Below are 26,904 nucleotides of genomic sequence, written 5' to 3'. Positions count from 1 at the left end.
GCACATTCTTCCACTGAACATTCAGATTCAAAGTCTGGGGTGAGGACCAGGAACCTGTATGTTTAACAAGTGCCATAGGTGATTCTCATGAGATGCAAGGTTGAGAAACACAGATGGAGGGAAGATCCCTGGATTGGAGTCAGTAAGACAGAGCTCCTGGCTGTGTGACTTCTCACAGGTCACTTACCCTCTCTGAGATTCATCTCTTCATCTGTAAAATAGAGATGATGATAATAACTGCATGAGGCAGAAATGGATCTCTGCCCCCAGAGACCTGTGTTCTCAGTCCATAGGACACAGTAGGTGTTGGAAAGAGGCTGCCACTCACCAGGGACTGCATTTCCCAGCTCCACTTTGCATTGAGATGGGGCAACCACATGACTGACTTGTGGCCAATGAATGTGGGCAGAAGTGAGGAATGCTGCTGCCCATAAAACGCCCATGATCCTCCACTCTCTCTTCCCATCTGCCCATTGGATATCAATGCCTGGGGTAGCTTGAAAGCCCCAAGGGAAAGTTGATAGAACTCTTTGTTCCTCCCCACACCGCTGCCAACTGGACTTTATATTAGTGAAAAATAAACTTCCACGTGTTTATACACTGAGATTTGTATCTGTTAAAGTAACGAGCGCTATGTTACCAAACATACTGCCTCTGGGAGTGTGGCAAAAATTAAATGCTCTAATGCAGAGGTTGCAAACTGACAATGTGTGGGCTTGGATCCACCCTGTAGATATGTTCTGTTATGCTTGCCCCAGTGTTCTTTTTTATATCAATTTATCAATAAATTTTTATTTTTATTTTTTTGAGATGGAGTCTCGCTCTGTTACCCAGGCTGGAGTGCAGTGGCGCCATCTTGGCTCACTGCAACCTCCGCCTCCCAGGTTCAAGCGATTCTCCTGCCTCAGCCTCCCAAGTAGCTGGGATTACAGCCGCACAGCACCATGCCCAGCTAATTTTGTATTAAGAGACAGGGCTTCTCCATATTGGCCAGGCTTGTATCGAACTCCTGACCTCAGGTGATCCACCTGCCTTGGTCTCCCAAAGTGCTGGGATTACAGGCGGGAGCCACTGCACCCAGTCGAATTTATTAATAAATTTTTAAATGAGCAAATTCACACAAAAATCCGGATTTCCAGGTTCGTGAAAACCCAGAATCACTGGCACCTGGGTTTGCATTCTAGTGGCTGGACGAGGTGCAGCTGTCCTGTTGAGCGGAGCTCGTGCTCTCCAGTTTGCCACAGTCTCCACCACACAGCATTGCTTTATGCCTGGCTTGCCTCACGTTCATGACACTTCTCTCATATGCCTACAGCTTCTTGAGTCAGTGAACCCTGATGCAATAGTTGTAGAAGTTACGCGTTAGCTGTTAAGATTTTTCACAGCAAAATTCAAGTGACTTCTTACTCTCAAGAAAGCCATTCTTGCCCAGAATTTGGAAGCAAAATCTTCTGAGTACTCCTTACAGGCTGAAAGATGTTCCCCACCCCGACCCTATCCATATCTGTGGCCATTTCAGCATCTGCTATACGGAGGCAGAGGTAAGAGATGGGACAAGCTCAACTGGATTTGGGGATCAGATAGACCTGGGTCCCAACGCCAGCTATGCTTGCTTCCTAGCTGGGGATTTGGGGCCAGGCATTTCTTGTTTTCTTGTTTTCTTTCTTTCTCTCTCCCTTTCTTTCTCTCTTTCTTTTTTTTGAGACGCAGTTTAGCTCTTGTCACCCAGGCTGGAGTGTAATGGCACAATCTCAGCTCACTGTAACCTCTGCCTCCCAGGTTCAAGCAATTCTTCTGCCTCAGCCTCCCAAGTAGCTGGAATTACAGGCACCCACAACCACGCCCAGCTAATTTTTGTATTTTTAGTAGAGACAGGGTTTCACCGTGTTGGTCAGGATGGTCTCAGCCTCCTGACCTCTGGTGATTCGCCCGCCTTGGCCTCCTAAAGTGCTGGGATTACAGGTGTGAGTCACAGCCCTGGTCAGCATTTATTGTTTTCTGAGTCTCTGTTTCCATCTGTCAAATGTGGACATTAATGCCCTTTCCATGAGATTTTGGTAAGAGGCATAGCTCAGAAGGACACTCAGACCATGTGAATTCCCTTCCCTTTTCCTGCAATGTGAGGACCAGGACTGGCTTGCCCTCAGTGGCCACAGGGAAATCAAGCAGTATCTTTTTTTTTTTTTCCTAAACAACTTGGATTTTAAAAATTAAAAAAGATGGAATAATGCATGTCTACAATGTCAGCTTGGGCTGCCATAACAAAATATCACACCCCAGGTGGCTTACACATCAGAAACTAAATGAAAGAAGTAGACAAAAAAAAAAAAAATCAGAAACTCATTTTCTCACCATTGTGGAAGCTGCAAGTCCAAGATCAAGGTGCCAGCAGGGTTGGTTTCTGTTGAGGCCTCCCTTGCTGACTTGCAGACGGCAACCTTCTCACTGTGTCCTCACGGGGCCTTTCTTCTGTGACCACTCCTGTGTCTCTTCCTCTTAGGAGAACAAGAGTCTTGTTGAATTAGGGCTTCACCCTTAAGACCTAATCTAACCTTTATTATGTCCTCAAAGGCCCTATTTTAACCACATTAGGGATTAAACCTAATCCCATATATAACCACATTAGGGATTACTTCATCATATCAATTTTGAGATGCACAATTAAGTCCATAACAGAAGGAAAACCAGAAACTCCAATTAAGAAAAATAAACAACAGGCCAGGTGCAGTGGCTCATGCCTGTAATCCCAGCACTTTTGAAGGCCAAGGAAGGTGGGTCATTTGAGGTCAGGAGTTCAAGACCAGCCTGGCCAACATGGTGAAACCCTGTCTCTACTAAAAATACAAAAATTAGTCAGGTGTGGTGACACGTGCTTGTAATCCCAGCTACTTGGGAGGCTGAGGCAGGAGAATTGCTTGAACCTAGGAGGTGGAGGTTGCAGTGACCCGAGATTGTGCCACTGTACTCCAGCCTGGGTGACAGAGTAAGACTCCATCTCAAAAAAAAAAAAAGAAAGAAAGAGAAAGAAAGAAAGAAAGAAAGAAAGACAGACAGACAGACAGAAAGAAAGACAGTAACAAAAAAAGTCCACTCATGATATCTTCTTACCCTTGTCTCCACCCATCTCAATATAACCACATGACTACTATTAAACTTTCATTGATTGCCCTTCTATAATTTAGATGTCTTAAAAAATTCAATTGTACATACTTTTTTCGTAACCTGCTTTTTTTTCCTGTTTACGTTTTAAAGATTATAATAACCTAAGCTAAATAGAATTTTTAAAACACCTTACATAATCAATACCTGTTCTTAAAATTTAAACGTATCAGGAACTCCTTCCTCATATTTAATGGATATAAATTATTCCATGGCCAGGCATGATGACTCACACCTATAATCCCAACAATTTGGGACACCTAGATGGGCAGATTGCTTGAGCTCAGGAGTTCAAGACCAGCCTGGGCAACATGGTAAAACCCTGTCTCTATGAAAAGTACAAAAGTTAGCTGGGCATGGTGGCACAAGCCTGTTGTCCCAGCTACTCAGGAGGCTGAAGTGGGAGGATCACCTGAGCTTGTGGAGGTCGAGGCTATAGTGAGCCATTATTGCATCACTGCACTCCAGCCTAGGCAACAGAGTGAGACCCTGTCTCAATCGATCAATTCATCCAACCGTGTTATAGATATACTCTAATTTTTAAGTCAAATCTCCTATTGTCTGGACACTTCGAAGTCCATTTTCTATGGACTTAGTGTTCATTAGCTCTTGACTTTAGGCTACTAACATGCATATCCAGATGAGTGTCAGTTTCCCAATGTTTATTATCAGGATAATAACAATATATACCTCAATTAAGATAACATCTATAAAGTGCTTAGCACACTGTCTGACACATGGAAACCCTCATCGCTGTTATTATGATTATTATAAATCTGTACAACCTTGTATACCTAGCCAATGGTTTCTATAGGATAAATTCCTAACGGGTAAGTACATTTGACAGATTTTTGTTAAATTTCACCAAATTTTCTTCCTGAAAGGCTAAGCAAATCCACAATCTCTTATCTGAAATGCATTTTTGAATTTGGCTTTTGTGGGATTTTAGAAAGGTAATGTAGTGCTATACTATATATTATGTGAAATTCCCAGTAGGGGCTGGGGCAGCACCTCATAATCAAATACATTAATGTTTCTTTAGAGAGAGATAAATAAAGATCATAGTCTCATATCAGTTTAGTGCAGACGTTGCCACTAAATGAGTTTGTTTTAAACTTGTAACTTGTAGTCGGGATAGAGAGAGAAAACTTTTCATTTTATAACGTTGGACTTTAAAATTGCAGTTAGGGAATTATTGGCTTTCATAATTGGCAAGATTAGTAGGCTGGAGCGGTAGGGTTGCTTAAGATAGCAACTCAGTTATTTCATCCAGAGGCCATTTGCTTCTGCCTAAGTACCCTGTCACTTGGTGTCTGCTTCATTCAAGTCTGGCTCCCTCAAGAATGGCTGCCGGGAGCAGTGGAAGCTACAGGCTTCCTGGCTGATGTCTAGCAGCCACATCTCATGGCCAGGCGCCGTGGCTCACGCCTGTAATCTCAGCACTTTGGGAGGCCAAGGTGGGCAGATCACCTGAGGTCAGGAGTTCAAAACTAGCCTGGCCAACATGGTGTAACACCATCTCTGCTAAAAATACAAAAGTTAGCCAGGTGTGGTGGTGCGTGCCTGTAATCCCAGACACTTGGAGACTGAGGCAGGAGAAACACTTGAACCCAGGAGACGGAGGTTGCAGTGAGTCAAGATCACACCTCTGCACTCTAGCCTGGGCAACAGAGTGAGACTCTGTCTCAAAAAAAAAAAAAAAAAAAAAAAAAAAGAAAAGAAAAAAGAGCAGACACATCCCACAAGCACTGCACAAAAACCTGAGCTTTGCATTAACAGGACCACCCCTGGACCACCAGCGAAAAGCTCTGGGCTGACTGGCTCACATATTAGAAACAATCACTGGAACAAGGGAGGCTGGGATTAACCTGACTGGCTTTGACCACTGGGACAGGAGTCAAGGTAAGCCCCACCCCACTCCCTTGGCAGCAACATGATGGGGTGGGGTGAAGGGAGGTAGATGTGTGTAGAATGGATGTTGGACAGATAATCACAGTGTCCACTGCAGATTTTAGTATGAATTGCTTGTTTCTAATTTTCACTACTACTTATTGATTTGTAGGAGCTCTTTATATATGATGATATTATGCCTTGATATGGTTTGGCTGTGTCCCCACCCAACTCTCTTCTTGAATTGTAGCTCCCATAATCCCTACATGTTGTGGGAGGGACGTGGTGGGAGGTTGTTGAATCATGGGGGCGGGTTTTCATGTGCTGTTCTCATGATAATGAATAAGACTCATGAGATCTGATGGTTTCATAAAGCGCAGTTTCCCTGCACACACTCTTTTGCCTGCTGCCAAGAGAGTACATGTGAGACATGTCCTTGCTCCTCCTTCACCTTCCACCATGATTGTGAGGCCTCCTCAGCCATTAAACCTCTTTTTCTTTATAAATTATCCAGTCACAGGTATTTATTCATAGCAGTATGGAAATGGACTAACACATGTTTTCATGTAAATTGTGAATATTTCTCCCAGTCTATTGCTTATCCTTTAACTTTATTTTATAACTTTCGTGGTACAAAATTTGTTAAGCTTTGTGTATCAAATCTGTCAGCCCTTCCTGTACTCTTTTAGTCCAAGCAGGATTTGAAGTGTTTGGGGCAGAAGGGAAAATGATGGGGAGCAGCAGTGCCCTTCAAGACCTTGGAAATAATGTCATCTCTGGGAATTAAAATGACACTGAGTTAATGTGATTAGTGTTCTGGAAAAGAGAATTGAGAGACGGTGTAAAAGTGTGGAACGGAGACTTCAGGGTCACGGCAAACTTCCGTCAGGCTGACCAGAGGTCATCACCAGGGGCAGGCCAAGGGTCATTCATTGATTGACTTGTTTATTTAATACTGGACACCTACTCTGTGTCGTGCTCTAGGCTGGGAGCTGAAGGCAGAGGTGAACATTACCAATTCCTTACTCTCATGGAGCTTATATCCCTATCAGAGAGATAAATAATAACTGCATGGCAGGCCAGGTGTGGTGGCTCACATTTGCAATCCCAGCACTTTGTGAGGCCGAGGCGGGTGGATCACTTGAGGTCAGGAGTTTGCGACCAGCCTGACCAACATGGAGAAACCCCGTCTCTACTAAAAATACAAAATTAGCCAGGCAAGGTGGCACACACCTGTAATCCCAGCTACTTGGGAGGCTGAGGCAGGAGAATCGTTTGATCCTGGGAGGCAGAGGTTGCAGTGAGCCGAGATTGCGCCATTGCGCTCCAGCCTGGGTGACAAGAGTGAAACTCTGTCTCAAAACAAACAAACAAAAAAACCCTGCATGGCAGACCCCGTGTTGGTAAGTGCTATGGAGAAAAATAAAGTCATATAAAGGAGTGCAGGGTCCGAGTAGCTACCTCTTTTACATGGGCAGTCGGGAAAGGTTTAGCTAATTCTAAGGTGGCATTCACAAGAGCAGAGATATGAAGGTGGTGAGGGAGAGAGCTTGGGGAAAAAAAAATGAAGAAGAAGAGCATGGCAGGCAGTGGGAACAGCAAGTGAAGAGACCCTCAGCAAAGGTCGGGGCGGCACCCGCTGCCTCTATGGAAGAGTCGGGAGGCCGATGGGCTGGGGCAGTGGGCAAGGGAGGGCGGAAGGAGATGGGGAGGTGTGATGGGGACCAGACGAGGCCAGATCGGGTAGCACCTTTAAGTCATTAGGACTTTGGCTTTCCTCTGTGTGAGATGAGACACCACTGGAGGATTGACTGTGAGTCACTAAACACCCCTGAGATCTTTGTATTAAACCCTGCCTGGAGAAAGACAGGAGACAGAGACAGTCAGTAAAAAAACTTGGAAAGGCGGCCCCAGAGAGCCAGAAGTCAGCCGTGTGTCCTAGCCGTGTTCAGGGAGGAGAGACACTGGCTGGGAAGTCCCAGAATGGGCCAACTGAACCATCCATCCCCACATCAAGGTGATAACAGTATCCACCTCATTGAGATAATGACAGTGTGGTGCTTAGCGAGGTATGGAGCACATGGAACATCCTCCTGGCTGTTTTATGTCATGATAACATATGATCATATGTGTAATCAGACATTTTTAGTATACAGTCTGCCAGTATAGCTCTGGGCAAGATGTTCCCCAGGCACCCCATCTCATTGTGCCCTGGGTTCACATTCAGTGGCAACCACTTGGTGGCTGAGTCCATTTCTAGGTGTCAAGGAAGGAGGGGAGGAGTAGTCCCACCCTGTGAGGAATATGTACTTCAGGCCTTTTCGGATTTCTGACACCCAAACTGGACAATAATGTCACCACTTAAAACTCTCCAGGGGGCCGGGCATGGTGGCTCACACCTGTAATCCCAGCACTTTGGGAGGCCAAGACAGGCGGATCACCTGAGGTCAGGAGTTTAAGACCAGCCTGGCCAACATGGTGAAACCCCATCTCTACTAAAAATACAAAATTAGCCAGGCATGGTGGAGCACGCCTGTAATCCCAGCTATTCGGGAGGTTGAAGCAGGAGAATTGCTTGAACCTAGGAGGTGGAGGTTGCAGTGAACTGAGATGGCACCACTGCACTCCAGCCTAGGTGACAGAGCGAGACTCCATCTCAAAAAAAAAAAAAAAAAAAAACCACTCTTCAGGGACTCCCCAGTGCCTCGGCACAATGTGATGACTCCTGCAGGTGGCCTAAGTGGCCTGGCAGTACCATTCAGCCTCACGTCTCCACTCTGCCTCCAGCAGATGAGTGGGCATCAGCCCGTCAAGCACTCCACTCTTGTCCCACCTCTGGGCCTGTGTCTCCACCTGAAGCATGCATCCATTCCACCTCCTTCTCCCCACCTGGCTATGTCCCCCTCATCCCACAAGCCTCTGCTTCAAGTTCCTGAGCAGACACTGATGATGCCTGCCTGTACGCCCCACTCTTCCCACTCAGTGCACATCAGCTGACCCCTAGCTGGCAACACCCATGTTTATTGCCCGAGGGCTTTCTGTGCCACTGGGACCCACTCTGCCAACTGCAGAGCAGGCCTGAAGTGCCAGGGAATTAAAACCTGTCTCAAGAAGCAGCCCCCAAACAACGACTGACAGGATTTGGTGTATAAATACCCCAGCTCTCTCCCTCTTTGGGCAGGGTAATGCTGAGGGCCTTCATGCAGCTCTCAGAATTTCCCTTTGGGATTAAGCCCTGGTCACCCACAGTAGAAACTTGATTGGCAATACACCTTATTTGGCTGTCTTTCCTGTCTTCCCCACTTGCCTCCCAGGATGTCCTTTTTTCTCCAAAGTTAATTATGTGCTCTTGAATACTTGTCTCAGGGTCTGCTTGGCAGGAACCCATACTGAGAGCCATTGCCTCTGAAAAGCCTTCCCTGGCATCACCAGTGCTTAGACAGGGGATCCAGATGTCCCCTTCTGGCTCTACCACACCCCTTTCCCATCCCAGTCACAGCACGTATCACACAGTCCTATCATTGTACAGGTCCCCATGGAAACACAGATGATTCACTAGGAAAGAAGTTAAGTTGGCTTTTATTTGTTTGTTTGTTTTTTTGTTTGTTTGTTTGTTTTGAGACAGGGTCTTACTCCAGTTGCCCAAGCTGGAGTGCAGTAGCACGATCTCAGCTCACTGCAATCCTCCCATCTCAGCCTCCCGAGTAGCTGGGACTACAGGTGCATGACACAACACCCAGCTAATATTTTGTATTTTTACTAGAGATGGGGTTTTGCCATGTTTCCCAGGCTGGTCTTGAACTCCTGGACTCGAAGAATCCACCCACCTCAGCCTCCAGAAGTGCCGGGATTACAGGTGTGAGCCACCACACCCGGCCTGGTTTTTAAACAGTTAAAGGAATGGTGAACTTCACTCATAAATAATGGAATTCACATAAAGAATGTCAGCTGACAAATGCAAACAAAAGGACAAAATTAGAAAATAACCATTTTCTAACGATAGTAACTGTTTCTGTCAAGGACCATCAATGAATGAGGAACTGGACACCCACAAGGTGCTGATCAGAAGAGAAGAAATGAATATTTACCTAGAGAGGTGTGGTCACCACCTGAACCCCATGATCAAGCTTGGCATAATTAGTAGTGGGACAGTTAGACATGAAGTGAGGTGAAATGGAGCACAAAGCACCACTCGTGAAATATAATTACTTTCTCATCCCCAGAATGTTCCACCTAAATCTAATCCATCCATTGGATCTAAATACTAGTTTTGGGGAAATATAGGAGAGAGCACAGGAAGTTAAAGGTCACCACAGTGAAGCAACGTGACAGAACATTGTCCAAAACAACTGGCCCAGTCTCTTCATGAGTCAATGTCATAGGGGGTCAAAAAAAAAAAAAAAAAGAGTGAGGACCATATTAGATTAAAATAGACTTAAGACTGCAGGAACAAAATCCACTACATGGTCCTTGATTGGATCCTGGTTGAAACTACTTGTAAAGACATTTCTGGAAAAACTGGAGAAATTTGAATATAAATATATTTTTTGAGACAGGGTCTCACTCTGTTGCCCAGGCTGGAGTGCAGTGGCATGATCTCAGCTCACTACAACCTCCACCTCCCAGGCTCAAACGATTCCCCCCGCCTCAACCTCCTGAGTAGCTGGGACTACAGGCACATGCTACCCCACCTGGCTAATTTTTGTATTTTTTGCAGAGATGGGGCTTCATCATGTCACCCAGGGTGGCCTCAAACTCCTGGACTCAAGTGATACACCTGCCTTGGCCTCCCAATGTGCTGGGATTACAGGCGTGAGCCACCATGCCTGGCCTTCATATTGTTAATTTCTTAATATGAAAATTGTATTTTATGTAAGAAAATAACCTATGTTAGATACAAATTATGTTGATACTTTATAAATACTACTGATGTATTTAGTTGGAGAAATATCATGATGCCTATAGTTTATTTCAAAATACTTCACTCCCCAATTAAACAAATATGGCAAATTTTTCACAATGCTTATATCCAGGTGATAGATATATAGATGTTCATTGAGCTACTTTCATATGTTTGAAATTGTTTTGTAATAAGAAGAAAAAAATGAAAGCAAACTAAAGACATACCATTTTCTACCCAAAGATTCACAAAGAAAAATTTTAAAATAGGCTGCATTGGCAAGGGTGTAGGGAAATGGGCACTTTGGTACAACCTCTTTGAAGTGATGTTTAGCAAAGCCATGCCCTTCAATCCAACAATTCTGCTTCTAGGAATTTAGCATACAGAGTATATAGAAATATGGGCAAATATGTATAAATAAGGATATTCACTGCAGCTTTATCTTTATTATAAAAGATTAGAAACAACATATATGTCCATCAATAGAAGTTGTTAAATAAATTTTTTGTGATCTATTCATATAGTACAGAGTCCTACAAAATATAGGGTAGACCTGTTGTGCTGATAGGAAACTCTTTCCAAGATGTCTTGCTAAGTGAACAAGCCAAAGAGCAGGCCAGTGTCTGTCTGTCTGTCTGTCTTATTGCTATATCTCTGGTACACACACCTGGCACACAGTGGGTCCACAATTAATATTAGTTGAGAGAATGAACACACATCTGAGCATGACTGCTGTGAGTCAGGCACCCTGAATGCCACCAGTTTCAAGACACTGATAAGGGCCAGATTTTCCACCGCCATCAAATTTCCACCCAACAGGACAGCCGCTCCTCGTCCAGCTGCTGGCATGCAAACCCGGGTGCCAACTATTCTGGGTTTTCTTGAACCTGGAAATCCAGATGTTTGTGTGAAATTGCTCATTTTAAAATTTGTCAATAAAATAAAACTGGGTCAGGCATAACAGAACATATCTGCAGGGTGGGTCCAAGCCAACATATTGTCAGTTTGCAACTTCTGCATTAGCGCATTTAATTTTTGCCACACTCCCGGAGGCAGTATGTTCAGCAACATAGCACTTGTTGCTATAACAGATACAAACCTCAGTGGCTTCACACAATAGAAGTTTATTTTTCACTCGTATAAAGTCCAGTTCGCAGCAGGTGTGGGGAGGAACAAGGAGTTTTATCAACCTTCCCTTGGGGCTTTCAAGTTCCTCCAGGCATTGATATTCAATAGGCAGATGGGAAGAGAGAGTGAAGAATCATGGAGGTTTTATGGGCAGCAGCATTCCTCACTTCTGCCCACAATCATTGGCCACAAGTCAGTCATGTGGTCACCCCACCTCAATGCAAAGTGGAGCAGTCCCTGGTGAGTGGCAGCCACTTTCCAACAACTACTGTGTCCTATGGACTGAAAACACAGATCTCTGGGTGACAGTGATCCATCTCTGCCTCGTGCAGTTATCATCATCTCTATTTCACAGATGATGAGCCAAATCTCAGAGAGGGTGACTTGTGAGAAGTCGCACAGCCAGGAGCCCTATCTTACTGCCTCCAATCCAGGGATCTTTCCTCTAGCTCAGTGTTTCCCAACTGTGTTAGACCATTCTCACGTTGCGACAAAGAAATACCCGAGACTGGGTAATTTATAAAGAAAAGAGGTTTAATTGGCTCGTGGTTCTGCAGGCTGTACAGAAAGCATGGCACTGGCACCTGCTTGGCTTCTGGTGAGGCCTCAGAAAGCTTCCAATCATGGTGGAAGGCAAAGGGGAAGCCAGCATATCACATGGTGAGAGAGGAAGCAAGACAGAGTAGAGGAAGATGTGCCACATACTCATTTTTTTATTGTTTTTTATTTTTTTGCTTTCTTAATCTGTTCCCTATCACATACTTTTAAACAACCAGCTCTCACAAGAACTCACTGACTATTGCGAGGACAGCACCAAGCCAAGAGGGGTCCACCTCCATGATCCAATCACCTCCTACCAGGCCCCACCTCCAGCACTGTGGACTACATTTCAACATGAAATTTGGTGGAGACACAGATGCAAACGGTATCACCAACCTTGCATCTCATGAGAATCACCTATGGCACTTGTTAAGCCTACAAGATGTGACCCTGGGAGCATACAGGATTGAATTTTCCTTCAAGACATACCATGCCATTTTTGCAAAATCGAACAGTGAACAACAACAAAAATTTCACAAAAGAGAGACAAAAAAAAGTATGCTGAACCAGAGAGGCTAATGTAGCAACTGAGACTTGATAGAAAATGTAGCTACAGGTTTTGTGGCAGCCAAGGCAAAAAGGGAAACCCAGGGACCACAGAGCATCTGTTACCTGGTAGAAGAAGGTTCACTGGTTCTTTATGAGCCAGTCTTACAGCCTGGGGGATGAGGTACCCAGGAGTCCTTAGCAGCATGATGGATGGGGGTGGGCAGTCGGGGGTGAGAGGGAGGACTGAGCTTATCTTCCTAGTATATCTATTTGCATCTGTTGTCCCAGGGTCTGCTTCTGTATTTCCTCAATGGTAAATAAATTAAAACACAGTATTTATAGTAACGGAAGTATAGGTGTATTAAGGAACTTTGCTGAAGTTCTTATGAATGTTTAGGGCAGACTTTGTGACAGCAAAGGCATTATGGGCTTTCTTTGGGCTCATCTGGTTGTGCCTTGGTAGAAGATGCAACCTTGAACAAATGACTTGACATTTCTGAGCCTCGCCTTCCTCATCTGTGAAAAATGATTATTGTGCAGATGAAATGAGATGATGCATGTAAGGGGCTCAGGTTGATAAATGGTTGCTGTACCATTGTTTATATTCTTACCAGCTCCACCACCTACCAGCTCGATGACCTTGGGCAAGGTCACTTAGCCTCTCTGTGCCTCAGTTTCCTTCTCTGTAAAATGAAGCTAATAGGACTATTGTGAGAGCTAAATGGGCTGATAGTTGTAAAGCTCTTAGAACAGTGCCTGGGTATACAGTAAGTGCTATGAAAGTGTCTGTTAAATAAATCATAGTCTGTTTCCTCTGCCCTTCGAGGCCCTTCAGGGGAAAAGTTAGAAGATAACAGCTTCAAAGTGAGACAAATAATTTCCAGACACTAATTTCTAAAGGAATAGATCTCTAGAATCCCAGTTAAGAAATACTTGCCTCTTAGAAGACTGAGAGGCAGGAAAGCGTTGATGAGGGTAGAATCTTTGGCAGGTGCCTGGCCCAATACACTGTGCTGTTTGGGGGGCACGACCCACTTCCTCGGGCTCCTTCCACCCTTGCAGGGAACCTGACACTGAGGGCTGGCGGCTTTTCTGCCACGGGCCAGGGGGAGGAGGAGGAAGGAGCTCCCGGGATCCCCTCGCCCCCTCCCCCAACTGCCCGGTGAGTAATGACATTCACGGAGCAGGGAGGGAGGGAGGAGAGGGGCAGGCTCGCGAGGCCATGTGATGCTGGGCGAGAGAGAGCCGCCGCGCCGGAGCCTCCTTCTTTCCTGCCTCTGATTCCGGGCTGTCATGGCGACCCCCAACAATCTGACCCCCACCAACTGCAGCTGGTGGCCCATCTCCGCACTGGAGAGCGATGCGGCCAAGCCGGCCGAGGCCCCCGACGCTCCCGAGGCGGCCAGCCCCGCCCATTGGCCCAGGGAGAGCCTGGTTTTGTACCACTGGACCCAGTCCTTCAGCTCGCAGAAGGTAGAGCCGGGCCGGGAGCCGCCTGCGCCGGTGGCCAGGAGGCTTGGGGAGGGGAGCCCCAGGGCTTGAGGGATCTGAGGGCCGCGAAAGACTGGAGGGGGGAACCTGGGGTTTGGGGATCCCGGAGGTCGGGGGACGCGGGGGTTCCTTCCAGGGCTGCTCACCTGGGAAGCGACAGGCCCTGTCTGGGCCCCAGGAGCACAGTTCTCAATTTTAGGAGCATCCATTCTGCCTCTTTCCCTCCCAGAAACAGCCGGTCTGTTGGGGTGCGGGGCGGGTGGGGGGGCTGAGAAAAGAGACAAAGGCGAGGGGAAGGGAATGGGCACTGCTGGGAAGGCGACTTCGTGGGGTGGGAGGTGCTACTGTTGCGGGGAGGGAGAAGAAGCCCTTCTTGGGGTCCTGCCTCGGTAGCCCCCTCTCAGTCCCTCCCTGCACGCTGCCGTCCCGTACACTGCAGGCCCCCAGGTCACAGCTCCTTTGCCCCTCTGTCTCTGGGCCTTCTTCTGGCTGGGGCTTGGAGGGTCTGTCCCCAGTCGTCGCCCACCCCCTACTCCGTGTCTTGAGCTGAGAAGGAAGGAGTTAAACCATCCCCTCACACCAGCTCGGCTCAGCCCATCAGGTCTGTTTTGCTCTTAAAGGCACAGAGTGGCCCCAGCCCCTAAAATGCTTCTAGGACCTAGGGGAGCTAAGGGGCAGTTGGAAATCCAACTGGATTCTCAGGGTTCCCGCTTCCTGGGGGTGAAGCTGTGAACTGCACCCCTCAGACAGGGGCGCCTCTAGGGGCGCAATCTCCCACCCTGGGCGGTTGTCCCGTCTCTGGGCCACGGATTCAGCACCATGGCCAGGGCCCAGAGGCAGGTCCTGCAGGGGCCGAAGCGGCACCACTACCTGACCCTCTGACTCCTCGTCTTCCTGGAAGATCCTTTTGTTCCATTCGTTCATTTTCCAGATGGAAAAATAGATTCCATGAAGAGAAAGGGCCTTGGAACCCAAAGACATAGATTTAAGTCTTGGTCCAGGCTCATTTCATCATCTGGAAAGCGGGATAGTAATATAACAATAGCTACTTCCAATCCCAACCCCTTCTCAGGGTTGCTGATACGGTTGTTGAAGAAGGGATATAACTTAGGAACTTAATGTTATAGACTGGGACTACTCAAACTTGAGCGTGTATTAGAATCCATGGATGATCCTGGTTAAAACCCAGACTGCTGGATTCTACCCCAAGGATACTGATTCAGTGGGTCTGGAATGGGGTCCAAGATGCTGCTTTTCCAACAAGCGACCAGGTGATGCTGATGAAGCTGGTCCACCTATTATATTGCCCACTGACTCGCTATGGAGCTGTGGACAGGTCCCTTTGCCTGTCCAAAGCCTCAGCTTTATAATCTGTGAAATGGGGTGAATGCAGTAACTTCCTCGGAGGGCTATTGTGAGAGTGAAATGTGATATGATGCACAAAAAGTACTGATGATGGCAGTGCCCGGCGAGGGGTCAAGACTCTGTTGATAATGAGTGTTATGATTTTTTTTTTGAGACAGTCTTGCTCTGTTGCCCAGGCTGGAGGGCAGTGGCATGATCTCAGCTCACTGCAACCTCCGTCTCCTGGGTTCAAGTGATTCTCCTGTCTCAGCCTCCTGAGTAGCTGGGACTACAGGCATACGCCACCACACCCGGCTAATTTTTTTATATTTTTGGTAGAGACAGGGTTTCACCATGTTTGCCAGGCTTGTCTTGAACTCCTGATCTCAACTGATCCACCCACTTTGGCCTCCCAAAGTGCTAGTATTACAGGTGTGAGCCACCACACGTGGCCGTTATGATGTTATTAAGGCACTAGGTAAAGGAGAGGCCAGAGTTAATCAAGGTCATACTGGAGTCATCCACAAATTCTGCACATGCTTGCACATGCCAGGCCTCCTTCAAGGAACCTGGGGATGGGGGCTTTGGAGATGAATCAGACTACCCTTTAGATTCTAGAACCTCCTCCCCGCTAGAACCTCAGGAAGTGGGCCCCAGCAGCTGGGACCAGACAGGAGGCAGGGAAGCGGCATCTCCCATAACCATATCATGAGGGAGCCTCCTGTTCTTTGCCTCATGAAATATTTCCTACGTAGCCTGAGCTCAGGGCTGAGGTGGCCCCTGAGTCAGGATAAGACCATCTGCTGCAGCCCCACTCTTGACCAAGTCTCTGGCCAAGCTAACCTGGGCATCCTTCTGTCTCCCATACCAGGGCCTTCCCCCTACCCAGGGGCCCATGGTGGATTCTAGAAGCAGTGTAGCTTGGCAGAAAGGGCATGGGCTCTGCAGTCATATAGTCCTGGGTTCTATTCTCTTCTTGGCTACTTACTGGCTGAGTGACCTTGGACAAGTCACTTTACCTCTCTGTGCCTCAATGTCCTTATCTGGAAGAGGGGATTTTACATCCTACCCTGCAGAATTCCTTTAAAAGACGTAGGCATATGTTAACTGCCTGGCATGTAGTAGGAGCTTAGCAGGTGAGTTTCCTTCCTTCTCTCCAATCCTGAAGGACCTTAATTATATAAAGAGGGCAGTCCCCCACTGTCAAGCATCTAAATAGCCTGTCTTTAATGGCATATGAAATATTAATGGAAAAAAATAGCCCACCTCTAGGAGTGATGGTGGCTCCATTGGGCATCTGGAGATCATTCCAGACCCAGAGGGCAACAGGAAAGTGTGTGGGTCCAGGGCCCAGACTCTATGACCAGACTGCCTGGGCTTCCATCTCAGCTCTACCACTGACCAGCTGGGTAATCCCGTGCAAGCTGCTTAACCTCTCATGCCCCAGTTATCCACACCTGTAAATTGAGAATATTAATGGTGCCTCCCCAACAGGGTCGTTGTAAGGATTCAGCAAATGTATCCATGTCAATCACCTAGAATAGCACGTGGCACATAGAAAGTGCTCAGTTAAGTGCTGGGTGCTGTTATAAAGGCATGGATTTTAGAATCAGCCAGACATGCGGTCAAACCCCAACTCTGCCATTCCCAGCTATGTGACTTTGTGCAAGTGTCTTCTTTACCTCTCTAAGGCAGCTTTCTCATATATTTGGGGGAGAGGGTTGAGGAGATTGAGTGATATCATGCATGTTCACACACTTAGCACAATGCCTTAAACAATTGCCTGTTAATAGTGAGCTTTCAAGCACTATCATAGGTCATGGTTTGGGGCCACAGGGTTTGAAGGAGGCTCCAAATGCCTAAGGTCAATGTAAGGATACTTCTGAGGCTGCTCCTGCCCCCAGCCTCCTCCTCCTTTGTGGGGAAGAGTGAGGCCAGGAGGGGCAAAAATGCAGGGAGTCAGGAGACCAAGGTTCTAGTGCTGCCAGTCCCACTAACTGGCTGTGTGACCTGACCCTCTCTGGTCCTCAGTTTTCTCAACAGGGAAATGAACCAGATGTTTGATACAACCTGCCTCTCTCCTCCTTCCCCAGGCAGGAAGAACTTCCCTACCTCTCAGTGCCCCCTGCCTTTGGGGCATCCATCTGTCCTCACACCTGCCACTTTTCAAAAACCAAGATTGCTACTTCCTAGCTGTGTGACTGGGCAAGTTACTTACAATCTCTGTGCCTGCTTCCTCTTCTTAAAAGTGAGGGTACTGGGAGGTACTAGTACCAATCTCACTGGAATTCATAGGGATTAAGATCTAATGCATGTAAAGCTCTACAACAGTGCCTGGAACAGAGAAGGTGCTAATAAGAGTTGGCTGTTGTTACTGCTGTTATTTCCACCAGAGTGAGTCTCTGAGGGTCGTCTCTGGCTCCCTGCAGCAAGCCTGGTTCATGGTTCCCTTACTGCCTCCTCTCAGGGTCTGCCCTGTCTTGGATGTACCTCTGGAGGGCCCCTGGCCCAGTCTTCAGATCCCAGAGGCAAGAGACCCAAGTCTGGGGCCTGCCAGAGGCCTGTTCAGACACCCAGGCATGGCAGGAGAGAAGCAAGGGGTGAAGGATGAGCTCTCTCTCCCACCCTGCCCTTGCCTTTCAAACTCTTAGGGCTGACCCTCCAACTTGTCCATGCTGCACTTTACCGTGTACCGCCTCCCTTCACCTAAGAGGAGCCCCACACAGGAGAGCTGATGGGGGTAGCAACGAGATGCATCTCCCCACTTCTCTGCTCAGAAGCCTGCAGTGGCTCCCCAGGTCCCTCCAGGAAAACTCCAGAATCCTCGCAATGGCCTCAGGCCCTCCTGCAGGGTCCTAACCTTGCTTGAGTCAAGACCTAAGTTGGGGGAAGCGTATGGGCCCTTCTCAGAATAATATTTTTAATTGAATAAAATAAAATATATAGGATTTTTAGATTAGAATGAAAACCAATCGTATTGAAGTACAGCGTTATATAATAATATTTATGTTTCTGTATTAACCCCTTATATAACACGGTCTGGTGGCTGGTCTTATAACAACTGTCATGTTGGAGTCGTGATGAGTGCGCATGATATTTTGAGGCAACTGCAACAACTGTGAAGTGATGAAAATATCTGATTCCTAGTGGTGACAATATTGCAGGCACTGCTAAACGCTACCCTACTTTATCGCCTACATTCATAATTGAAGAAAATGCTAACTGTCAGTTTGAGATTACTGAAAATAAACATGTAATTTTCCCATCCTAGTTCAAGGAGTCCCTGAATTAATTCATGGATGCCTTGGCCTGGGAGTGTGGATTAAAAGATGCTGTGCACAACCCGGCCAGGTGTGGTGGCTCACACCTGTAATCCCAGCACTGTGGGAGGCCAAGGCGGGTGGATCACCTGAGGTTAGGAGGTTGAGACCAGCCTGACCAACATGATGAAATCCCGTCTCCACTAAAAATACAAAAATTAGTTGGGCGTGGTGGTGCGCACCTGTGATCCCAGCTACTTGGGAGGCGGAGACAAGAGAATCACTTGAACCTAGGAGGCGGAGGTTGCATTGAGCAGAGATTGCACCACTGCACTCCAGCTTGGGTAACAAGAGTGAAACTCCAGCTCAAAACAAACAAACAAACAAACAAAAAACAAAAATTAGCTAGGCATGGTGGCGCATGCCCGTAGTCCCAGCTACTCGGGAGGCTGAGGCAGGAAAATTGCTTGAATCCAGGAGGTAGAGGTTGCAATGAGCTGAGATTGCACCATTGAACTCCAGCCTGGACAACTGAGTGAGACTCTGTCTCAAAAAAAAAAAAAAAAAGATCCTATGAACAACCTTTTCTGCTCCTACCCTCCTCGTCTATTCCTGACTGCCATGCTCCAGACACACTGGCTCCCTTGCTGTCTTCTGAGTATGTCCAACATGCTTAGAACCTTAGCACTGGCTATTCTTTCTGACTGAAGCTCTCTTCCCCAGGTCCCTGTGTGGACAACTCCCTCAACTTCTTTCAAGCCTTTGCTCAAGTGCCACCTTCTCGAGAGGCCTGCCCTGATAGATCCCCTTAATTAAAATTGCTACCTCTCTCCCTGACACCCTGGTACCCCGATTCCCCTTCCCTGCTCTATTTTCTTTTTTCTGTAGCATTCACCATCTTTTGACAGACCAAATTACTTGTCATCTGCCTGCCCCCACTGACATGTCAGTTCCCTGAGGGCAGGGATCATTGTTTTGTTCACTGCTGAGTTTCCAACAAGACCTGGCACATAGTAGGCACTCAATAAACAAGTGGTGAAAAGTGATGGATTTGCAAGCTGTAAGGTGTTATGTTAAAAAGCCATTTGACTCTGTAAATCTAAAACTGCTCTAAAAATAAGGCCTACTAATTTTTTTAAAAAAAGAATTTGAAATAAACTGAGGTCAGAGATGCTAAGTGTCTTTTACAAAGTCACACTGCAACTAAATGACTAGGCAGAGATACCAATCCTGCCCATCACATAAACAAGGGCCTGGGTGAGGAGAGGTAGTGCCTGACCCATGACAATGAGGCACCGTGGGTGATTTTCAGGCACCCACAGGGAAGTTCGTTTACCCAGAGATAGTTGATGTCTGATCACACGAAGTGGTGACCACCTAGGTCTGGTCCAGCCTCCAGGGGGCAGAGATGGCAAATGGCCTTGGTAGCTGAATGCCCTTCCCTTAGGCTTGGCTTCCTCTCTGGGTCCCCCTCCCCCACAGGGTGACACATGGCTCTGGCCTGTAGCTCAGCTAAAGGTGAAAGTATCCTTGGCCGCCTGCCAGGGTGACCCCAAAGCAGCTCCAAGCAGGATTATCATGCCTCTAAAGATAGTCCCCTCCCCAAATAGCAGCCCTGACACTTTCACGGGAGACCCAGGGTAGGGCATGGGAGCGGCCCCTGGAGGCAGGTGCCCTGCCAAGATGGAAGGCCAACTGTCTGGCCCTACCAAGGGCAAAGGCCTGGTTTGGGCTCTGTATCCACGCATTCAGAGGTCCCAGCTTGGCCTGGAGGATGGAGGGCCAGGTAAAGACAAGAGAAGGGGGCTTTCTGCTCCAGCCAAACTCCAGTCTCCACTACTCAGGGCTTCTCCAGGGCACAGGCCGCCCATGAGCTCAAATATACACATGCATACATGCTCCCACTCATGCACACTCACACTGACACAGGCACACACAAGGCACACACTCACATGTGCACACATACACACTCTCACATCCATACTCACACAGTCCTTGAATACTCACACTTACTCATACACTGTTTCATGCACACCCACGCTCACACACACGCAGACATGCACACACATTTGCTCACTCATACACACGCACTGACACACTCAGACCCAAACAGATGCTGCCCCCAGGCTGCTCACTGTCTGCAACAGTTTTTCCCCCTCTCTCAGACAGAACCAGAAGCTCCCTCCCACTGCCGAGAAGGGAGGCAGAGCCAGCCCTGTCTCCTGCCTCCTGCAAGGTTGTGAGTGTAGTAGTGTCAGCTTGCAGCAGGGCTGTGGGGCACTCTGTGAACACTGAATCCAGCCCCCTTGTTTTGCTGATGAGAAAAAGGAGGCTCAGAAAGGGGCAGTGATAGCTCTAAGGTCACACAGCATTGCTATGGCAGATCCAAGATGAGGACTTTAGTCCCTGCCTCCTAGCCCAGGGTCTCTACCTGCATCATGCGCCCCACCTATAGGACCTTCTCTTGGCTAATGGAGCAAATAAGTCTGTGAATGAATGTTGGGTATTTCAGGGTAAGTTACCTTTCCCTTCCCATGATCCACCAAACAGGAAGAGGTGTTTATGTTCACTGTGAGGGTGGGGCATGAAGTACTCTAGGACACACCAGGGTGTGTGCATGGTATGTGTGTGTAATAAGTGATGCTAGAACTCATGTATTAACCTTCTATGCTGGGGCTGTCTCAACAGCCCATTTCAACCTCACACTTGCATTCTTCACTTCACAGAAGCTAGAAATCAGAGAGAGCAAGTGACTTGTTCAAGGTCACACAGCAAATAAGCAGTAGAGCTAGGCTTCCAAGTCAAAGTCTGTCTGCCTCCAAAACCTGCCCTCATACCAGCAGCTAAGACACATTACCCCTACTGTGTTCCAGGCACCATTCCACAGGGACTAATGCATTTCATCCTCACAGCGGGCCTCCAAGGCAATTACTATAGGACTCCCACTGGATAAGAGGGGAAACTGAGGCACAAAGAAGTAAAGCTGCCCGGGCATGGTGGCTCACGCCTGTAATCCCAGCACTTTGGGAGGTCGAGGCAGGTGGATCACTTGAGGTCAGGAGTTCAAGACCAGCCTGGCCAATATGGTGAAACCCCATCTCTACTAAAAATACAAAAATTAGCCGAGCGTGGTGGCATGCTCCTGTAATCCCAGCTACTCCAGAGGCTGAGGTAGGAGAATCGCTTGAACCCAGGAGGTGGAGGTTGCAGTGAGCTGAGATCGCACCACTGCACTCCAGCCTGAGCAACAGAGCGAGACTCTGTCTCAAAAAATCAAAAAAAGTAAAGCTACTTGTAAAGCCAAGTCATCCAGCAAATAAGTGTAAAGCTGGGATTTGAAACAACACCATGCAGGTTCTGCCCATGACACCGCATTGCCTCTTCTGGATGCTTAACTTGTCCCAGGAGCCACCATCTCAGCTGTGGGTGCAGACATTGATGCTCAAGGGGAATGGGCCTTTCCTCTTTTGGGGATACCCTCCCTCTCCCCTGGACCAGAGTGGAAGGTGGGGAGGAAAGCATAAGAATGGGGCCACTTGTCATCTTGCCAGGGGATCTTGGACAAGCCCATCCTTCCTTCTAAGTCTCAGTCCACGGGCAGGGGGCAATAGGACTAGGTGATCTCTAACCATCTAGCTCAGAAATATTGGGCTGGGTCAGGAGCATGCTCCAGCCTCAAAGCTCTCTGGCAGCTTCCACCAGCTCAAATGTTTGGGAGCCCCCAGAAATATAAAGAAACACTCATGAAGGAGCAGGCCCAGAACTCCCTGGAAGGAGCCCTCAGGGCAGAGAGCACTGGTTTGGGAGTCAAGAACCTTGCTTCCAGTTTTAAGTCCGCTGCTGAATTGCTGTGTGACTTTGGGTAGATTACTTGCCCTCTCTGGGCTTTAGTTTTCTCATCAAGAAAAATGGGGAGATACTCACTGTTCTACCCTCCTCTAGAGGCTGTTGTGAGTTTCCAACCAGGCAACCAGATGAGGTGTTTGGAGGAAATAAAGGGCTCGACTAATGTTGGCAAATTACCTTTCCCCTCACTTGGTACCCCAAATAATTTGAGAAATTTAGCTATTGATTATGATAATGAGTTTCTGACCAGGCACGGTGGCTAATACCTGTAATCCCAGCAGTTTGGAGGCTGAGGTGGCCAGATCACTTGAGATCAGGAGTTCAAGACCAGCCTGACCAACATGGCAAAACCCCATCTCTACTAAAAATACAAAAATTAGCTGGGCATAGTGGTGAGAGCCTGTGGTCGGGAGGCTGAGGCAGGAGAATCGCTTGAGCCCAGGAGGCAGAGGTTGCAGAGAGCTGAGATTGTGCCACTGCACTCCAGCCTGGGCAATACAGCAAGACTCTGTCTTAAAAAAAAAAAAAAGAGTTTCTGTGAATTTCCTGGCCAGATCCACTCCTAGAGCCCCAGGCTGAGTGTTCAACTGTGATAACGACGATCACAAATTGAGTGCCAACAATTTGTCCCAGACACTGGGTTGGTACTGTTAATACTCTCATTTTTAAAATAAGGAAACTGAGGCTCAGAAAGTTTAAGGACTTTGCCCACACTCACACAGCCAGGAATCCTATCCCAGGTGTGTCCAGCTGTCAAATTCAGCCCCTTGGCCACCAGGCAGCACTGCCCTTTGTCCCCCAAGCAGAACTGCGCTCCTCCCTCCACCAGGCACATGCCCCTGGGAGATATCCCCCCAAACCCAGGTTCCCAAGAACGGGCTGAAAGCAATCGTGTCCCCTCCTGTGTGTGACCTCTGACCTCCCTCCCCGCACACCCCCGCCCCACCTGGGCAGAGTGTCCCCTGTGTCCGCCCGCCTTCCCCGCTCTGACCCTGGCGCCTGCAGGTGCGGCTGGTGATCGCCGAGAAGGGCCTGGCGTGTGAGGAGCGGGACGTGAGCCTGCCGCAGAGTGAGCACAAAGAGCCGTGGTTCATGCGGCTCAACCTGGGTGAGGAGGTGCCCGTCATCATCCACCGCGACAACATCATCAGTGACTATGACCAGATCATTGACTATGTGGAGCGCACCTTCACAGGAGGTACGGCCTCCCCACCCAGGGCCCCACGCCATACCACAGATCCTCAGGGGCCCCCACGGGCTCAGACAGGGTCCCAGAACTTTGGGAAGTCTGGGAAATTCACTGGAGCCATGGGCAAGGCCCAATCTCCCCAAAAAGGAGCCACAGAGCCACAGGCAGGGTTCAGATGCCCCCAAGAGCCCCAGAGCCACAGGCATGGTTACTGATCCCTACAGAGACCTCCCCTCCCCTGGTACTGTAAGGGCACGACCCAGACACCCCCCCACCAGGAGCAGTGGGCCTATAGCCCTTTCCCCCGAGCTCTGGAGTCACAGGCACGGCCCCTTCAGCATGAGTGGCCCCAGACCACCCTCTAGGTCCCCACAGACAGGGTCCAGATCTCCCAGGGGTTCCAGAGCAAGGGCAGGGCCCAGCTCCCTCTGGATCATAGATTCCCTAGGAACCCCTAGGAACCTGAAGACATGGTCCCAGACACCCTAGAACCCCATGGACAGGGGGGGGCCCAGATACCCCAGAACCCCGCAGGCAGGGGAGGGCCCAGGTACCCCAGAACCTCGCAGAGCCCCCGGTCCTCTCCCCCCTTAGGCCCTCCTCAGGCTCTGGAACTTACTGCCCATTGCAGAGGCTCAGACACCCATTGGGAGGGCATCAGGGCCCAGACATGCACTGTTTTAAAAGAATGTGAATTGGTTGTCAACGTTTAAAAGTCAAGGGGACCCAAGCATTGAACACCCAGGTTGCAGCTTCTCTTGAATCTCGCAACACTGGGCCTAGGCCCTCACCTGGCAGCAAGTCTGGAGCTGAGAAGAGCTAACCCTCGGGGACAGCTTGGCAGAGCCCAGTGAGGAGAGATGGCCGGGCCATCACTAGGATCCCCTGTCCGCCAGCAGCCGAGCCCGAGCATGGGGGGGCCCTGGGGCTCTGGGCAGAGACATCTTGGGGCTCAGGGATGCTGGGGGCAGGTGGCCAGGGCAGGTGCCCCTCTGGCTGCCCTGCCCAGCCCCTGGTGGTGCCCACAGAGCACGTGGTGGCCCTGATGCCCGAGGTGGGCAGCCCGCAGCATGCGCGGGTGCTGCAGTACCGGGAGCTGCTGGACGCGCTGCCCATGGATGCCTACACGCACGGCTGCATCCTGCACCCCGAGCTCACCACCGACTCCATGATCCCCAAGTACGCCACGGCAGAGATCCGCAGTGAGTGCCAGGGTGGCGAGACAGCCCCTCTGCTTTCCCCCTTCGCTGCTGCTCTTTTGTTCCAAAGGAAGTCCTCCCTCTCCTGGGCCTCTCTCTGTCCTCCCCTTCCTCCTCCTTCTCTCCCTCTTGCATTCTTCATTTGTCCCTGACTCTCTCTGAGTGCTCGGGGTTGGTTTCTGATTCTGCTGGTCTCTCTCTCTCACTCTTGCTCTTTCTCTCTGTGCCTCTTGCTTGCCATCCCCTTCACCCCCGACTTCCTGGCCTTCCATCTCATTCACCCAGTTTCTAACAGAGTATGTCTCTCTCCTTCTCTACCAGTCTCACCCCCTCCCCATCCCCTGCTCCCTACTCTTGTCCTGCCCTCCCATACAGAGACTATGGGGCTGTCTGTCCCCACAAGGTTTGTTCTCCCCGCAAGAGTTTCAGTCTTAGACAGTCAGGGCTGTGCTTGGCCAAGGGCACTGAGTGACCTCAGGGTTAGGATTACCAAGGAAGGCTGTCCAGATGTGGCAAGGCCCCCAGTGGGGTCTCGGATTGAAGGCCACCCATGAGCATGTCCTGTCCTAATGGCCAGCCTGGACATGCTTACAACCTACTTCATCCTTTTGTATCCGACATCCAGTGAATGGGTGTTGGATTAAATCAGATAATCCCTCAGCAGCTGTTTACAGACTACAATCTAGGCTTTGAAGAAATACCATGGGGTCCTACAGCCAAAAGACACCTGAAGATTCCTAGTAGATAATAGGTGCTCAGTAAATGGTCATGTCGTCCCCCTCAAAGGAACGTGGCTAATGTTCAAAGGCAGGGTTGGGGCGGTGTTAAGTTGTAGAACTCAACCCTGTCCCTTGAGAACCATTGTCATTGAACAAGACTCAGAATTTTTTTTTTTTTTTGTGAGACAGGGTCTCCCTCTGTCATCCAGACTGGAGTGCAGTAGTGCAATCTTGACTCACTGCAACCTCCTCCTCCCAGTCTCAAGCGATTCTCCCACCTCAGCCTCCCAAGTAGCTGGGACCACAGGCACATGCTGCCATGCCTGGCTAATTTTTTGTATTTTTGGGAGAGATGAGGTTTTGCCATACTGCCCAGGCTGGTCTTGAACTCCTGACCTCAGGTGATCTGCCTGCCTAAGCCTCCCAAAGTGCTGAGATTACAGGCATGAGCCACCATATGTGGCCAAGACTCAGGCTTTACCTATACATCCGGCTCCCAGCAACAGCCCCCTCAACAACATTTATGAGGCCCTGGGCAGGGGACTGGGGACAAACAGGAATAGACACAGCTTCTGCCATCCCAGGGTCAAGTTCCATGGAAGGAAAGACAAGTCACCAGGCAATTACAGCGCAGGACTAAGTGAGTTTGAACAAGCTCTCAGGAGGCCAGCCTGGCACTCTATGTCAAACATGAAAAAGCCCACATCTTGGAGATTACCCTGCAGTTACACTTGAACATATGCACCAAGAAGTATGAACAAAGGTATTCACTGCAGCATAGTTGGCAAGAGCAAGAATATCGCTGGAAATTACCCAGCTGTCATGAATTGGGAACTGGGTAAATAAGTTATGGGTACTTCCATACAATGGAATACTGTGCAGATGTTTTTAAAAATTAATAGGTGTATGGAATGCTCCCTAAGATATATTAGTGAGTGGAAAAAAGTGAAGGGCAAAAAAAAAAAAAAAAAACACACCATCTAGTGTGCTCTCATTAGTACTCAGAAGGGGGTTAAATGGACACACAGGTGCTTGCTCTGCAAGGAGTATTTTTGGCACAGAAGCTGCCAATAGTTTGTGTCTTTGGAGAGCAGAACTAAGAGACTTCAGCTGCAGAGGACAGAGATTTACTTTTATAGTACATTCTTCAGTGTTGTTTGAATTTCAACAATATACATGTATATCCTGCTCAAAAATAAATTCATTTAAAAATGTTTAATCTGGTGCATGAGTGTTACGAGCAGATCAGGGAGGGTGTGGGCATACACGATGTCCACCCCAGCCTCCGGGGCCACAAAAGCCTTCCAAAATGCAGCAGCGACCCAGGATGTGTAGCAGGTAGAAGGGGAGGAAGAGGGAAAATTATTTCATGTTCTGGAGTAGGACAGGGTGTATGGTGTTTGGGAATGCAGGAAGTTCAGTGTGGTGCAAGTGTAGCCCAAGGTGGGGTGGAAATGGTCGTCGTGCATGTCTGGGGAGGAGGGTCTAGCAGAATTTGGGTTTTGTCCAAAGAGCAGTGGAGAAATGGTGATGGGAAGTGACGTGATCAGATCTGCATTTTACAAAGATCTCTCCTCTGAGGGAAGAATGAATTGGGCAGGCCCCGGCTGTTGGTAGGCAGGGGCGTGGCCAAGGGCTGGGGGCAGTCCCCAGGGGCTTCTGGGAATTAGGGGCACTCTCCCTCAATCTT

The 26,904-nt window shown here is 48.7% G+C and overlaps 2 protein-coding genes across 9 annotated transcripts in view; one reads left to right on the top strand and one right to left on the bottom strand.

Moving 5' to 3' along the window:
* Positions 1 to 3,471, bottom strand: part of OSER1 (oxidative stress responsive serine rich 1) — a 40,658-nt gene extending 37,187 nt beyond the window's left edge. The window contains exons 1-2 of the mRNA XM_055266420.2: positions 3,307 to 3,471; positions 2,353 to 2,495 (exon numbers count right to left, since the gene is read on the bottom strand). The gene's annotated coding sequence lies outside the window, so the exon portion shown is untranslated. The remainder of the gene's footprint in view (positions 1 to 2,352; positions 2,496 to 3,306) is intronic.
* A 288-nt stretch (positions 3,472 to 3,759) lies between these two features.
* GDAP1L1 (ganglioside induced differentiation associated protein 1 like 1) overlaps positions 3,760 to 26,904 on the top strand; it is a 42,028-nt gene continuing 18,883 nt past the window's right edge. The window contains exons 1-4 of one of the 8 annotated variants that reach the window (XM_055266408.2): positions 3,760 to 3,989; positions 4,939 to 5,061; positions 23,113 to 23,305; positions 24,325 to 24,498. In XM_055266408.2, the coding sequence (XP_055122383.2) occupies positions 23,200 to 23,305; positions 24,325 to 24,498 (280 nt within the window). In that variant the 5' untranslated portion in view covers positions 3,760 to 3,989; positions 4,939 to 5,061; positions 23,113 to 23,199. Of the gene's footprint in view, positions 3,990 to 4,938; positions 5,062 to 13,224; positions 13,329 to 13,378; positions 13,640 to 23,061; positions 23,306 to 24,267; positions 24,499 to 26,904 lie in introns of those variants that run through there. The other 7 variants (XM_055266407.2, XM_055266406.2, XM_055266402.2 and 4 more) reach the window with 7 other exon arrangements.

The sequence above is a fragment of the Symphalangus syndactylus genome, chromosome 24 (assembly GCF_028878055.3).
Source record: "Symphalangus syndactylus isolate Jambi chromosome 24, NHGRI_mSymSyn1-v2.1_pri, whole genome shotgun sequence".
Classification (NCBI taxonomy): domain Eukaryota; kingdom Metazoa; phylum Chordata; class Mammalia; order Primates; family Hylobatidae; genus Symphalangus; species Symphalangus syndactylus.
The sequence above is the reverse complement of the archived record's forward strand: the minus strand, read 5'-3'. Positions and strand labels throughout refer to the sequence as shown.